Source organism: Mauremys mutica, chromosome 2 (genome assembly GCF_020497125.1).
Source record: "Mauremys mutica isolate MM-2020 ecotype Southern chromosome 2, ASM2049712v1, whole genome shotgun sequence".
Lineage (NCBI taxonomy): Eukaryota > Metazoa > Chordata > Testudines > Geoemydidae > Mauremys > Mauremys mutica.
Genome location: NC_059073.1, coordinates 112,405,990 through 112,419,006, shown reverse-complemented (window position 1 = coordinate 112,419,006; position 13,017 = coordinate 112,405,990). Strand labels below are relative to the sequence as shown.

The window sequence follows — 13,017 nt, the reverse complement described above, 5'->3', positions numbered from 1 at the left end:
GGTCCCCTCCTCACCTGGGTGGAAATCTCTCTTGGGAAAGGCACCAGCTTGATCAGGAGAAGACATAACAAGAAAGAACTCTTTCTGGAATCTCCTAAAGAGTTTACATTACCGGGGGTGATGATTCGGATTCCCCGTTTTCCCCCTCCCCCCCAATATAAACCCGTGGGAGAGGAGGGGAAAGGCCCATCAGATCTTTTCTCCTTTCTCACCCTAGATTTTTGGGAGGGGGGGGCTATAAACTAGTAGACTTCCTCAGCTTGTCGATTCTGCTATCATACGAGTTTGAGGACAAGTAGGAGAATAAAGCAGAATCAGCTTGGTGTCGTGTCTAGCTACAAAAGTAAGCAGGATGAAATGCTTTTTGTCTAGAAATGGAGAAAACAAGGGTTATAGGGGATCAAGTTATAATATCAGTAAATGTAAAACTACTAAACACGGAAATGACAGGGAGGGGAAGCCACAGCAAAAACACATCTTAATTCGTAGGAAATGAAACATTTATGAAATAATAGAATTAAAAGTAGTCCCTGATTATAGTCTCTGTATAAGTACTATACATAATGTTGAGAGTAGTAGTGTGGGTAATATTCAAGATTAATTTAAAATGTAGGAGAAAATAATCTCATACTTTGTGCTCAGGTTTCTCACAGATCAGTTTACAGTATTGTAAGGCTTTTATTTCAGAAGAAAAGATATACAAATTACATACACTCTTGTAAATCAGACAGAGATAACAATAAGGTACTTTAAGTATTGGTTGTTGAGAAAATGTCATATAAACTAGAAACATGAGTTCACCCTGACCTGAAAAAAACACACATCTGGCATTCCACACACAAGTCCTAAAGTAGAAGTGCTTCAGATTAAAAGCAGCTTCTGGGTTGGCAACGAAGGCGAGGTCAGATTGTAGTCAAAATGAGTATGGGGGCGGGGAGGAATAACCCCAAAGCCTTGTGGTTACCCTTTTTCAAAGTTTACAGAGGTGAAGCTCAAGTGAATTCTTGAGAAACATTTTACGGTTGATTCAAATAGGAGAAAGATGGCAACACAAATTATATAATTTGGGTGCCAAGGAAGGTTAGATGTATTCTGTAAAATAACCTACAATAGACAGGTCCTAATCTATATTAAATACAAAATATTTATTTTAAGTAAAACATAGTTTGATGCAAAAAAGCCAATAAATTCAAATTTGGTAAGCCTTATTTTAGGCTTTTTGGTTTGTATTTTGTTTGGAGGACACCTAGAGTAAGTTAATATTAATAGTATGTCCTTATTTTTGAATTTTCTGGCTTTTGTTTGGATTTTTATTACTTTGATATTTTTAGGAGTATTTTGTGTGTACTGGGATCTGGCTGCTGTGAAGATTCTCATAGCAAGGGTGTAGCTTTATGGTTAGCAAGTCCTCCCACTTGTATTTCTTTTTCTTTTTTTCTTTTTTTTGCTGTGTTTTATAAATAATAGTTTATAATCAGGTAGATATAGAATCTTTCTGATGTGTTCTATTGTGACAATATAGTTGTTTTTCTCTTTGCCCTATTCCTCATCCCTCCCACCAGCAGGACGTAACCATGTGTTTTTGAAACGTGGGCGACTACTTAGTGAACATTGGGCACTTGAAAACTAGGGAGATAGTTGCCATAAAAGTACATTGACTAAGTTGTCACTCTAATTACTGTTAACCCATGCATTGTCAAGTAAGATTAAGTTAAGTATGAATAGACCCGTAGGGGTCACCAGACTAGACCAGGGGAACGTGGATCAGAAGTGGAGTGGGTGAGAGGCAACTGTAATGCATATAACCTCCCCTCCTTCCTCTAACTGGAAATGTGCTATATCATTAAAGCAGTGAATGGCTCCTTGAAAACTGCCCATCTTTTCCCTCCCTCTTCCATTGTCACCTTTAATTTTGGCCTGGTCTACACTAAGAATTTACATTGGTATAGTTGTGCCATTGTAGTGTTTTAAGTGTAGACAAGCCAGTAGACAGGCATTGGAGTAGCTCCTATATAGGCTGGTAGCCCTAGTTTTGCTTCATTGCTTTTGCATCTTTTGGCTAAGCTACGAGTGGCACCAACAGACACCACCCCCACTTTTCTGTACCTACTTGTGAGGGGAGAACTAAAAATAAATGAGGGGAAAAAAATTAAGAGACAAAAACAAGCAAGACAAAACAAAAAGAAAATAGGAAAGGACAGGATGGAGAATGGATGATGGAAATAAGGAAAGATGGTATCAACGGCATTGCATAGAATATCACCCATTGCAAAACAATTTCAAATAGGGCTCCAATTAAAGAAAAGGTTCAGCCTCTCTAATTTTGTAAAGTGCTGGCACAGGCAGTACACCTTCAGCTGTCTAGGCAATGGGGAAAGAACAGGAGATTGTGGTTTGTTTTTGTAAAGATCTTAATTGGCACATTTGGATTGGGGAGAGATTTGTGGGATCCTCCATCAGTCCACTTGAAAAATAGATCCAGTCGAGAAGTATGCAAGACCAAAAAAAAAATGATTCCCTTAGAATCATAGGGTTGGAAGTGACCTCAGGAGGTCATCTAGTCCAATCCGCTGCTGAAAGCAAGACCAACACCAACTAAATCATCCTTCTTCCTCTGTCTTGTTTTTTGTACCTTAAACACATTTATTTAAACTTCCTCTGTTGCCCCTGCAACATTGTGATAGAATCAACTTTTCTGGAGGCATTTGTTCCTTATCTGTGAGTGGCACTGTTCTGATAACATAATTTTTTTCCCCCAAACATTTTCCCTCTTCTTTTCCCTTCCACCTGTTTCTCTCACTTTTGTTTCCCCTCTTGTTTAATGTCCCAAGTGAACTTGCCTCTCTGATGGGAGGTTTTCTTTGTGAAATATTGAAGATGAAGGGAAGAGGAGAGAAGTAAGTTAAAGGTAGGAAAATCCTGCCTTCAAGTGAACTGTACGGAAAAAATGTAGAGGTCAGTGTGTCATTTGAAGGCCACATTTTGACCTCCCAGATATTAGTATGCAGTATCTTAAAATCCTAACATGCCCATGAAAAAATAGCGAGGAAAAGCCACTTTTCAGTTTGTAGTCTGTCCTCTGATTATTTTTTTCAGATCACTTAATAATTTGAACATAGTGACATATTCCCAGATTTGAGGCTTTTGTTTTCTTTGGTTTATGAGAAAAAGAAAATCCATATCTCTGATGGAATTTGAGGGTTTGTAATTTTTCTGCCAACCACCACATAGTCCATACAGAGCTTCAGGGAGGCAGAATGTCTTCTCCCACCCTGGACAGTTGTGCTGCTTCATTCTGCATGAACACATTCACTGGATCATTGTCTTTTTGTAAGCCTACTGTAGAGCAATTGAACTAATCAAATCTGTCTAAAAAGGAGATATGGTTTACCAGGTCAAGTTGCAAGAGGAAGGACCAAATTCTGATGGCATTAAGATGGTGAAAACAGGCCTTGAGCATACTTTCTCAGGGGAAACAAAAATCACTGCCAAAACTGTACAACATTGTCCATATGAAATATACCCTCATAAAAATGGTGAGGCTGTGTGTGAGGGGAACATCTAGCTGTCCTCACATCACCTACCAGAACCAGCATAATTTCTTCCCAGAACTTCTGAGTCAGTCATTCAGTTATGTATTTCAGAAATTCCGATTCTTAATTCTGTAGTTTTTGTCAAAGTTTAGACACAGAAAAAAAATACATATATGGGCATCGGTAATACCTCACCTATGTTTCTTAAATTGGTCACAAAATAAATATAAAATAGGAATAAGCTGAAATTAAACTCTCTGGAACACCACAAACTATTTACATATTGATTAGAATTGACCTAGCACTATTTACATTGATTACTTAGACTTTTCTTGGTATATCTTCATAAACGAGAAAGGTAAAACCATTTCAGAAAAACATGTTTCTGTCAACTTTCTAATATACCTTTCATTGTCATCTAACAGTCCTTAGCTGAAGGTGAGAACGTTAATCAGACATAAAGGTCCATTTTTATAGGGTAAAGGCCACAACAAAATGGAATTACTATGAAAATACGATCTTTGAATTATTTATTTAAATATTTTTAAAATTTTTGTTCATTCACAATAAAATGTTAAATGAAAATGTTCCAGTGATCTTCTAATATGTTAATGTTCACCGAAACTAACTGATAGTTATGTTTTCTAATACTGTGTATGTGATCATAAGCCAAAAAGTAGCACAGATCTAATTGCAAAAATAATCATAAAGAGATTTACCTAAATAGACAGGACAAACCATAAGCGGTACAGTTTTTAAAACAAACAAAAAATCAATAATCTTGGTTGGTTTGTTTTAATTTGCTGTTTCCTAGAAACAGACTTCATTTAGGTCACCTGTGTGGTGATTGCCCAAACAAAATGGGCAAAAATGATACAATTTGACTAAATAGCCATCGATAGGATTTTTTTCAGTGAGGCTTTGGCAAATAGATATTAACCATGCCTTTGTTGACAGTGCAGTCTTTTCTTTCCATGTAAAGACAAGTCCTCTCTGAATTGCCTCTAATGCCAAGTTAAAAATCTTCTAGCTGACTTCCAGTGCATCCAGTTGTATCTCTATATTTCCCTAATAAACAAAAGGGAAGGATCTGGTTGTGGTAATCCTGAACAGTTTTTCCAGGACCACTTGAAGTACCACCAAACCAACACTGTGCAAGAATTGCAAAGTGACTCTGTTTTGATTGCCATTGTAACACAGACAGCAAAGTTGGGATCTAATTTTGCCCAATTAAAACCAAGTGTAATCTGTGGAAGAAATTGAAGTAAGTCAGTATTCAACAGACCATTTTTTGGTCTCATTAAAACCTTTCCCCATGTGTTTACTGAGAGTAGTTTTGTTCTTATTTCTCTTAGCTGGCTCACCCGTGTCTGCTAAATCAAAAAATCAAGATTTTGGAACTGTATTTATATAAGCTGTATTTAAAGAGTGTAAGGTAGGGGTCGGCAACCTTTCAGAAGCGGTGTGCCGAGTCTTCATTTATTCACTCTAATTTAAGGTTTTGCGTGCCAGTAATACATTTTAACATTTTTAGAAGGTCTTTCTCTAAGTCTATAATATATAACTAAACTATTGTTGTATGAAAATTAATAAGGTTTAAAAAATGTTTAAGAACCTTCTTTTAAAATTAAATTAAAATGCAGAGCCCCCCGGAATGGTGGCCAGGACCTGGGCAGTGTGAGTGCCACTGAAAATCAGCTCGCGTGCCACAAGTTGCCTACCCGTGGTGTAAGGTCATGCATAACTTTGTCCAGATGGGTACTCCCATTGACTTAAGTAGGACTATTTTACTCAGTGTTTGTGAAGGTATGCACTTTAGTGTAGCGGTTCTCAAACTGGGGGTCAGGACTCCAGTGTGGGTCATGACCCCATTCTAATGGGGTCACCAGGGCTGGTGTTAAACTTGCTGAAGCCCAAGCCCCACCACTTGAGGCCAAAACCCGCTGCCTCAGGCTTTGACTTCAACCCTGGGTAGAGGAGCTCAGGCTAGAGGCCCCCCCGCCCAGAGCTGAAGCCTTTGGGCTTCATCTCCTCCCCCACGGATCCCCCAGGGCAGTGGGGCTTGGGGTTCAGCTTTGGCTCTTCTCTCCCCCCGCCCCCCCCCCCGCTTTGCCCAGGGCAGCAAGTCTCTGGCAGGCTCAGGCTTTGGTCCCCACTTCTGGGGTTGTGTAATAGTTTTTGTTGTCAGAAGGGGGTCGTGACGCAATGAAGTTTGAGAACCTCTGGGTTAGAGCTTTGCAGGATTGAGCGTACATATTTTTTTAAAGCTTAAAAATGTAATTTTCAGTAGATGCTAAATATGATGTTCCAACTAGCTTTTTCAAACGTGATTTTTTTTATGCTTAGATTTTTTTTTTACTATTTTACTTCAGAACCAATTTTCAATTTGTAAATGCCCGAAAATGGGTGTTAATCAACAGGAATGTCTAGCTGCTATAATAAAAGTAGGAAGCCCTATTCATAGAACGTTGTAGCCTCCAAATTTTTAAAACATTTTTGGACAAAATCAAAATTTAAACTTGAACAAGTTTAGTTATTGTAATTAGTTGTCTGTAAGCTCTCCTACAAGGTAAAACTAAAATCTGTCGTGGATGGCAGTGAAACTGCTGTGTAAGATCCTGTCTTTTTGCAGAAGATTTTTTTTAAAGCTCTTAGTTAAATATTATAAATGTACACTTTAAAATTGTCATCCTGTGAAGACCCTTATGAAAAATAAACTAGAGAGAGGCTATGATAGTCTTTAAAAATAAAGATCTCTACTTTAGGTAATGTAGAGAAAAATGTTGGGATGCTTTACAGGTGTTCTTTAGAATGTTAGAGATACTCAGCTGACTACATTACTTGCAGTGGAATTCACTATCTAAAGTGATAACCATAGATTATCTGAGACAAAAAACTGTATTTAAAATTCATCACCTACATAGGAACAATAAGGAAACTTTTGAAGGGACAGAAACTTGAAATGTAGTTAATTTTTAAAATGAGTTAAAAGTAGTTTGGGGTGCCACTTTCTCCTGAGTCTCCCTGGCAATAGTAGTGGCTTTACAGTTGTGTTTTCTTAGTTCATAAAATGTTTTTCTCTTCTGTTGTATGAAAGGCCCACACAAATAGCGGAAACTGACTTGAATATACAGTGGAAGCAGTTTAACTACAGAAATCACTGTCAAATGCATAAAGTAAACTTGGGAAAATACTTTTTCTGTAGTCAGTTCTTTGGTTTTACTTGTAAAAACAAGTTGAAATTTTTTTTAACACAAGTAATTTAATAAATTAATGATACCACCTTTAAACAGGATAGTCAGAGTTCATGCTCTGCTCACAAGCTTCAGAGAGGTCCCTTTAAGGCTTTGGCTGCTTAATAGGCCCAAGGACTTCTGTATAGTCAAGTATGGCAACCTAATTTATGGCATCTAAACAATGAATTGCTAGCACTTAAGAACAAAACAAAAACTTATTCTGGAACTTCTAGAGCAGGGGTCTCAAACTCAAATGACCCCGAGGGCCGCATGAGGACTAGTGCATTGGCCCGAGGGCCGCATCACTGACACGCCCCCTTGCTGCCCCTGGCCCCACCCCCAATCCACCCCTTCCATGAGGCCCCGCCCCTGCCCTGTCTCTCCCCGCTCCTCCCCCCTCCCTCCTGGAAAGTGCTAAGCGCCACCAACAGCTTTTTCAATGCACTCTTCCAATCCTTGAAATATGTCACGTCCCGTTGTGATACCCTTCAGTGGCATTAAGTCTAGCAATTCTTCAGTTATATTCAAATTGCAGTCCACACCTCTAATGAACACTGCACACTGTGCGGTATCTGATACATCTGTACTCTCATCAAGAGCAATTGAAAATACTTCAAAGTCTTTTGCCATTTGAATCAATTGTTTTTGCACATTATCAGCTAAATCCGTTATCCTGCAGGCAACTGTATTTGCAGACAAGCTTATGCCTTCAAAAACTTTCTTCCTATCAGGACATAAAATTTCACTGGCCTTCATAAGACATTCTTTTATGAATAAGCCTTCTGTAAAAGGTCGCGATGATTTAGCTATCATTTCGCTTATCACAAAATTTGCTCTTACTGAATCTTCGCTAGACTTGTTAATCCCTGAAAATAAATTTCTTTGCTTGGCAAATGCTGCTTTAAGTTGCTGAACTTTTTCCTCTCGGATTTTTCCGGTGAATGCATCATATTTTTCACGGTGCATCGTGTCATAGTGCCGACGCACGTTATACTCCTTGGGAACAGCAATCGTTTGCTGACAAATAAGGCATTGAATTTTATCTTTTACCTCTGTGAAAAAATATAAATTCTCCCATTTGTCTTGGAAAACTCTCTTTTCTTCCATGAGTGTTCTTTTTTTTGACGAAGTCATTTCCAAGCAGTTTTAATAAATATATACACTCAGTAATGCACCTCACTCAAAGGACAAAACACGCACTTAGATTTACTGCCTAAGGCTCTGGGAGGGAGTTTGGGTGGGGGAGGGGGTCTGGAGTGCAGGCTCTGTGCTCGGTGCAGGCTCCAGGCTGCGGCAGGGGGTGGGGGTGCAGGCTTTGGGACGGAGTTTGGGGATAGGAGGGGGTGCAGGGGTGAGGGCTGTGGGGCTGAGGGTGAGGGGTTTGAGGCATTGGAGAGGCTCGGGGCATTGGAGAGTCTCAGGACTAGGGGAAGGGCAGCCTGCCCTGGCCCTAGTGCAGGGGGGCGCTAGGACCCTGCGGCAGCAGGTGATGCCGGAAGCCGGCATAGCGGAGGAGGAGTGGAGTCAGCGTGAGCTCCCGGGCAGGCTACCGGGCGGTGAGGGGGCAGCAAGTGGGGGCTGGTAGACACTGGGGGGAGGCGCGTAGGGGCGGCAGGTGGGGCCAGGGGAGAGACCTGGCCCCAAACATTGGGGAGCAGTGCGCGGGGAGCTTAGGCACAGAAAATAACTCGGGGAGGGGGGCGGGGGTGAGGGGAGTTTGGCGGCAACAGGAAGTAACTGGGGGAGCTCCGCGGGCCACAGGGAAGAGCTCCGAGGGCCGCATGCGGCCCGTGGGCCGCATGTTTGAGACCCCTGTTCTAGAGCTATAGATTTGCTTATTACTCTAATTGGGATAATTATAACTTACCAGCATTGAGAAATACAATAAATGCATCCAGTCTTGTAATTTGAGTACATGGCAGGAGTATGATTTGATTGCAGAAAATAAAGGCTATATATAAACTTCAGTAAAAAAATCAATGTTGGATTATTCAAACAATTTTAGATTAAAAAAAAATGGTTATCAGGGGCGGCTCTAGGTATTTTGCTGCCCCAAGCACGGCAGGCAGGCTGCCTTTGGCGGCTTGCCTGTGGGAGGTCCCCGGTCCCGCAGATTCGGTGGCACGCCTGCGGGAGGTCCGCTGAAGCCGTGGGACCAGAGGACCCTCCGCAGGCATGCCGCCGAAGGCAACCTGCCTGCCGCCCTCACGGCGACCAGCAGAGCACCCCCTGTGGCTTGCTGCCCCAGGCACGCGCTTGATGTGCTGGTGCCTGGAGCCGCCCCTGATGGCACATACTAAAGGTAGTACACAACTAGAAAATGAAAACAGTTGTCCAAGGCCAAAAATACAGAGACTAGGACTTCTTGCAGTAGCAGATTGATATAGCATTTGCTGTTTTGTAACAAAAAGAGCAGGGCCTATGTTTACTTATTTGAAGACTTTATGAGGTTAATGCATTGTTGAAATCAAAGACATTCAGAACATGTAAATAAGCTACCTACTGTGCTTGCTATAAAGTAACTGACAGTTCTATTGTAGACAGCAGTAACAAAATATCTTGAAATTGTTTAAAGAAATATAAGTATACCAAGCAGTAGATTAAAATCAATTGTATCACATTTCAGTTTCTAAAAATCAGTAAATGCTGTGCAACTGAGAAGCCATGCAGCGCTTTCAAGATTTATTATATGGACTGTTGTCACAATCATATATCCACATTTTATTGCAAACAGAATGAATCTTGTTTTGTAATTGTTTTCAGATAACTGTAAAGCCTTTTTAAAGCGGCAGACATTGAGTACCTCTCTCAGCTTGTTTAGACAAGGGACAATGGCTAGCATATTCTAGAACACTTTCATAAGAAAGAACATTGCTTTATATGCTGTTCCATACACAAATAATGAGAGTCTGATCAGAAATTTTTTATGCACTGAAGTAAATTGACTACTCAAAGTAAATCCTTTATTTTGAATGACTGGCTTGTACACTCAAACTTGCACTTCTACAGTTTACTAATTTAAAATATACTTTAGATTTTTAATGTGACTGTTTTGCAGGCCATGGCAAAACTCCAAAGGATGCTGCTTCAGTTCGAGCCACACACCCTATACCTGCAGCCTGTGGAATATACTATTTTGAAGTTAAAATTGTCAGTAAAGGAAGAGATGGGTAAGCATTGATTGTATCTCTTTGTTTTCATATTATTTTTCTGCCTTTCTGGAAGAGTTGCACTTTACATATTTCTACATCTCCATACCAGTTTTCATTTAATCAGTCTGATAGCTTCAAAGTCAAAACAGATTATTCAGTTAAAAAATACTTTATAGCAACTAGATGGCTCATGAGACTGGTGACAATGCATATAGTGAGCTTTTCACCTCTCACCATTTTAAAGCTAGCCTTCTTCATTACTGACCAGAAATTACCATCTGGCAGCCTGTGTTAGATGAATTAGTAGGCTTAGTTCATTTCCCAATAGTTAAGTGTCTTGGTTATAAAAAACGCCATAATTAGCATCCTTGGTGGCAGTTTTGGCAGAGGAGTTATGGATTAAATGGCCACAAAGACTGAGCCTGCTCTCAGGTGTAGTCGTTTCACAATGTGGTGGAGACATGTTGTGAAGCTAACAGCACAGGTACCACTCAGTACTGTCCATTGTGTGGCCAAATAGAGAAGTTTATTGTTTGGGACTGTCAATCCAGCACCTTTTTCAAGTACTGTATTAATTTTAAAAAGTAAATGACATTTGTGTATATTAAACCACTTGGCAATGAACTGTTGTTGAAAACATTTCAACTGTTAAATATGCTGAGTAGATGTTTAGTAATTAAGCAATGGCCCCATGGAAAGAACACAAGGGCTTGAACAGTTGAGCAAGTACAGCTGCTATTTTCCAGAGTGTTTTGGTTTGTGAAAGTCATGAGTCTCTCTCTTGTATCTCAGAACTTTTAGGCTGCATTGCTTTATAAAAAGGCATATTATCTAACTAAAGCAGGTAAGGGCTTACTGGGAAAATTCTGAAATGTGAATAAATAAAGGTGGGTTGGCAAATATGCCTCAATTATATAGGGAACATTTGTCTTTCATTTTTTCGTGGGGAAGTTCTAAAAGCAGTAGTGTGTGTGTATATATGTGATATATATATTTATATTTTTTTTGCTTGGGGGACTGCCCACTATAACACTTTTGTGGTGTTGCTCTGACAAAAGGTGAGTAATCATTCTCCAATATGGTTTAGTAACTATTGTGATAGCACTTAAAGGCCTGAGTAGTATTGGTGTTTCATTGTTACAGGTATTGTATAAGCACGTAATTGACTTTGAGGTGCCCCATGCCAGGAATTTTTTTGAGTTTTTTTCTCTTGCCAAGATTATTCAACTTTATTAAAGGTGTCAAGTACAGTTAATTTCACTTTGTCCCATCACTTCACCTTCTTTTTAAGGCACCAGCAAGTCCTCCTTGAGGTAATGGGTAACCTTTTTGTCTTCTGGTCAGAGCATTGACTAGGTTGGGACATATTGGGAGGACAGCCTCTCAACAGAATATGGAGCAAAGACAGGAAGCCAGTTGAGGGATTGTAGGAGGAGTTGGGGGATCGAACAGGGACCATCTCGTTCTGTTTTGTACATACCTCACATAGTGAGGTCGTAGTCCATGATTGTTGGGGAGCTCATAGGTGCCACCACAGTACAAATAAATAATTGCACAAGTTGTTTGTGGCCAATTTCTTTAAAATGTGTTAATTAAAAAAAAAAATCAACCAACCACTGCCTTGTTTCTATTATTTGCTTTGTTATCCTGTGCCTCTTTCTGGATAGTTTTACTCCTTAAGCCTCTGCCTGTTTCTAGAGTCTGTCTGGTTTTCATCTTCCTCTTAACTCTGCCCCCACCCTTTGTTCTGGTGGCGCTGTGTGGAACATTGGGAAAGGAGGTGGAAATGGTGAAAGGTGAGGGAGGAGGAATTGAGGGGAGTGGAGGAACAAAGGATGTAGGCATGGAGAAGAGGGAATTGGGGAAAGTATGGCGATAAGGATCAGGAGGCATGGAAAAACAGAATAAGTAATTAAACGTCAGCAAGAACTCCTCTTACTTCAATTGGAAGTGTCAGTGGTGTTGATTTGGAGAAATGCAGGCTCAGTGTCAGGAGGAATGTTTAAATATCAGTTTTTCTCCGACACACTTTTACAGACTTAGTTCTCACTTTCTGGTTGGGTGCAGCAAAGTCAGATACTTTTTCTCAAGCAATTGGATAGAGGGAGAGAGTGCGCTAGGCCACAGGGTTTCCCCCTCCTAGGCAGGTCTCTCTACAGATAAACAATTACAGCAAGCATTTATACCCTTTGTTACATACAATAATAAGCAACAGCTGCATTTTGTTTATACATAGGTCATCTTCATATCTTATTTTTCTCACTTCTATTTAGACGCTAATCTACATTCCTCATTATCGACACAAGGTCGCAACAACTTCTCACACAGTTCTTTCCCACTCTCCTCTCACAATCTTTGCTTCTACAAATCTCACGTTATTAGGGTTACAGTTAGCTTGACTCTTGCTAACAGAGGTGACTGTTTGCATTGAAATCCCTGTCAGTTCTTGCTCTACTTCCACAACTGTACAAGCTTCTGCTGATCCAGCAGCTTTTTTTGGAGAGCTGGAGACTTCTAAGATTTGACTATGGTGCCTGGGAAGCAACTGTTGGCACTCATCATTAGTGAGCAAGGCCACAATGGTTCCACTGAGAAGGGTGGATAGGGCATGGTAAGGAACCTAAAACAAAAACATATGCACCCTTATGTCTCTTGACTGTCAAGCTAAAAACACTGCTTCCAGAAAAGTCTATTCATGCATTTAAAAATAGTGGGAGTGATGCCTTGTTTCAAATATTAACTGCAATGCACTGTCACTTACTGTTATAGGCAACCCTCATCAGTATAAAAAAACACATTTGTGCTTTGGTAAACCTTGGATATCACAGTAATTACTGACAAAATATTCCGTGATGCACTTGGGGAAATGTTTCTTGGTTATTGTATCAATGAGATGGTTATATATTAAACCTTTCTCTAAGGTGTTGAATGCATTCCTTATTTACTGTAATTTTGTTATTGGAAAGCTGAAGTCAGTTAGTTTTTTTTTTCTGTGACTACTCAAAAACGTAAATTTCATGTTCAGGAAAGTGAGTGGCCAATAGTACTTGTCTGAATCAGGCATTGCGTAGTCAAGCACTTCGCTAGCCTCTGCAC

General features: G+C 40.1%; 1 protein-coding gene across 4 annotated transcripts in view; it reads left to right on the top strand.

Moving 5' to 3' along the window:
* The window catches only part of RANBP9 (RAN binding protein 9), a 67,472-nt gene that overhangs the window by 1,026 nt on the left and 53,429 nt on the right, over window positions 1–13,017 (top strand). For all 4 annotated transcript variants that reach the window (XM_045006569.1, XM_045006572.1, XM_045006571.1 and 1 more), the window contains one exon: window positions 9,828–9,939. In XM_045006569.1, the coding sequence (XP_044862504.1) occupies window positions 9,828–9,939 (112 nt within the window). The remainder of the gene's footprint in view (window positions 1–9,827; window positions 9,940–13,017) is intronic.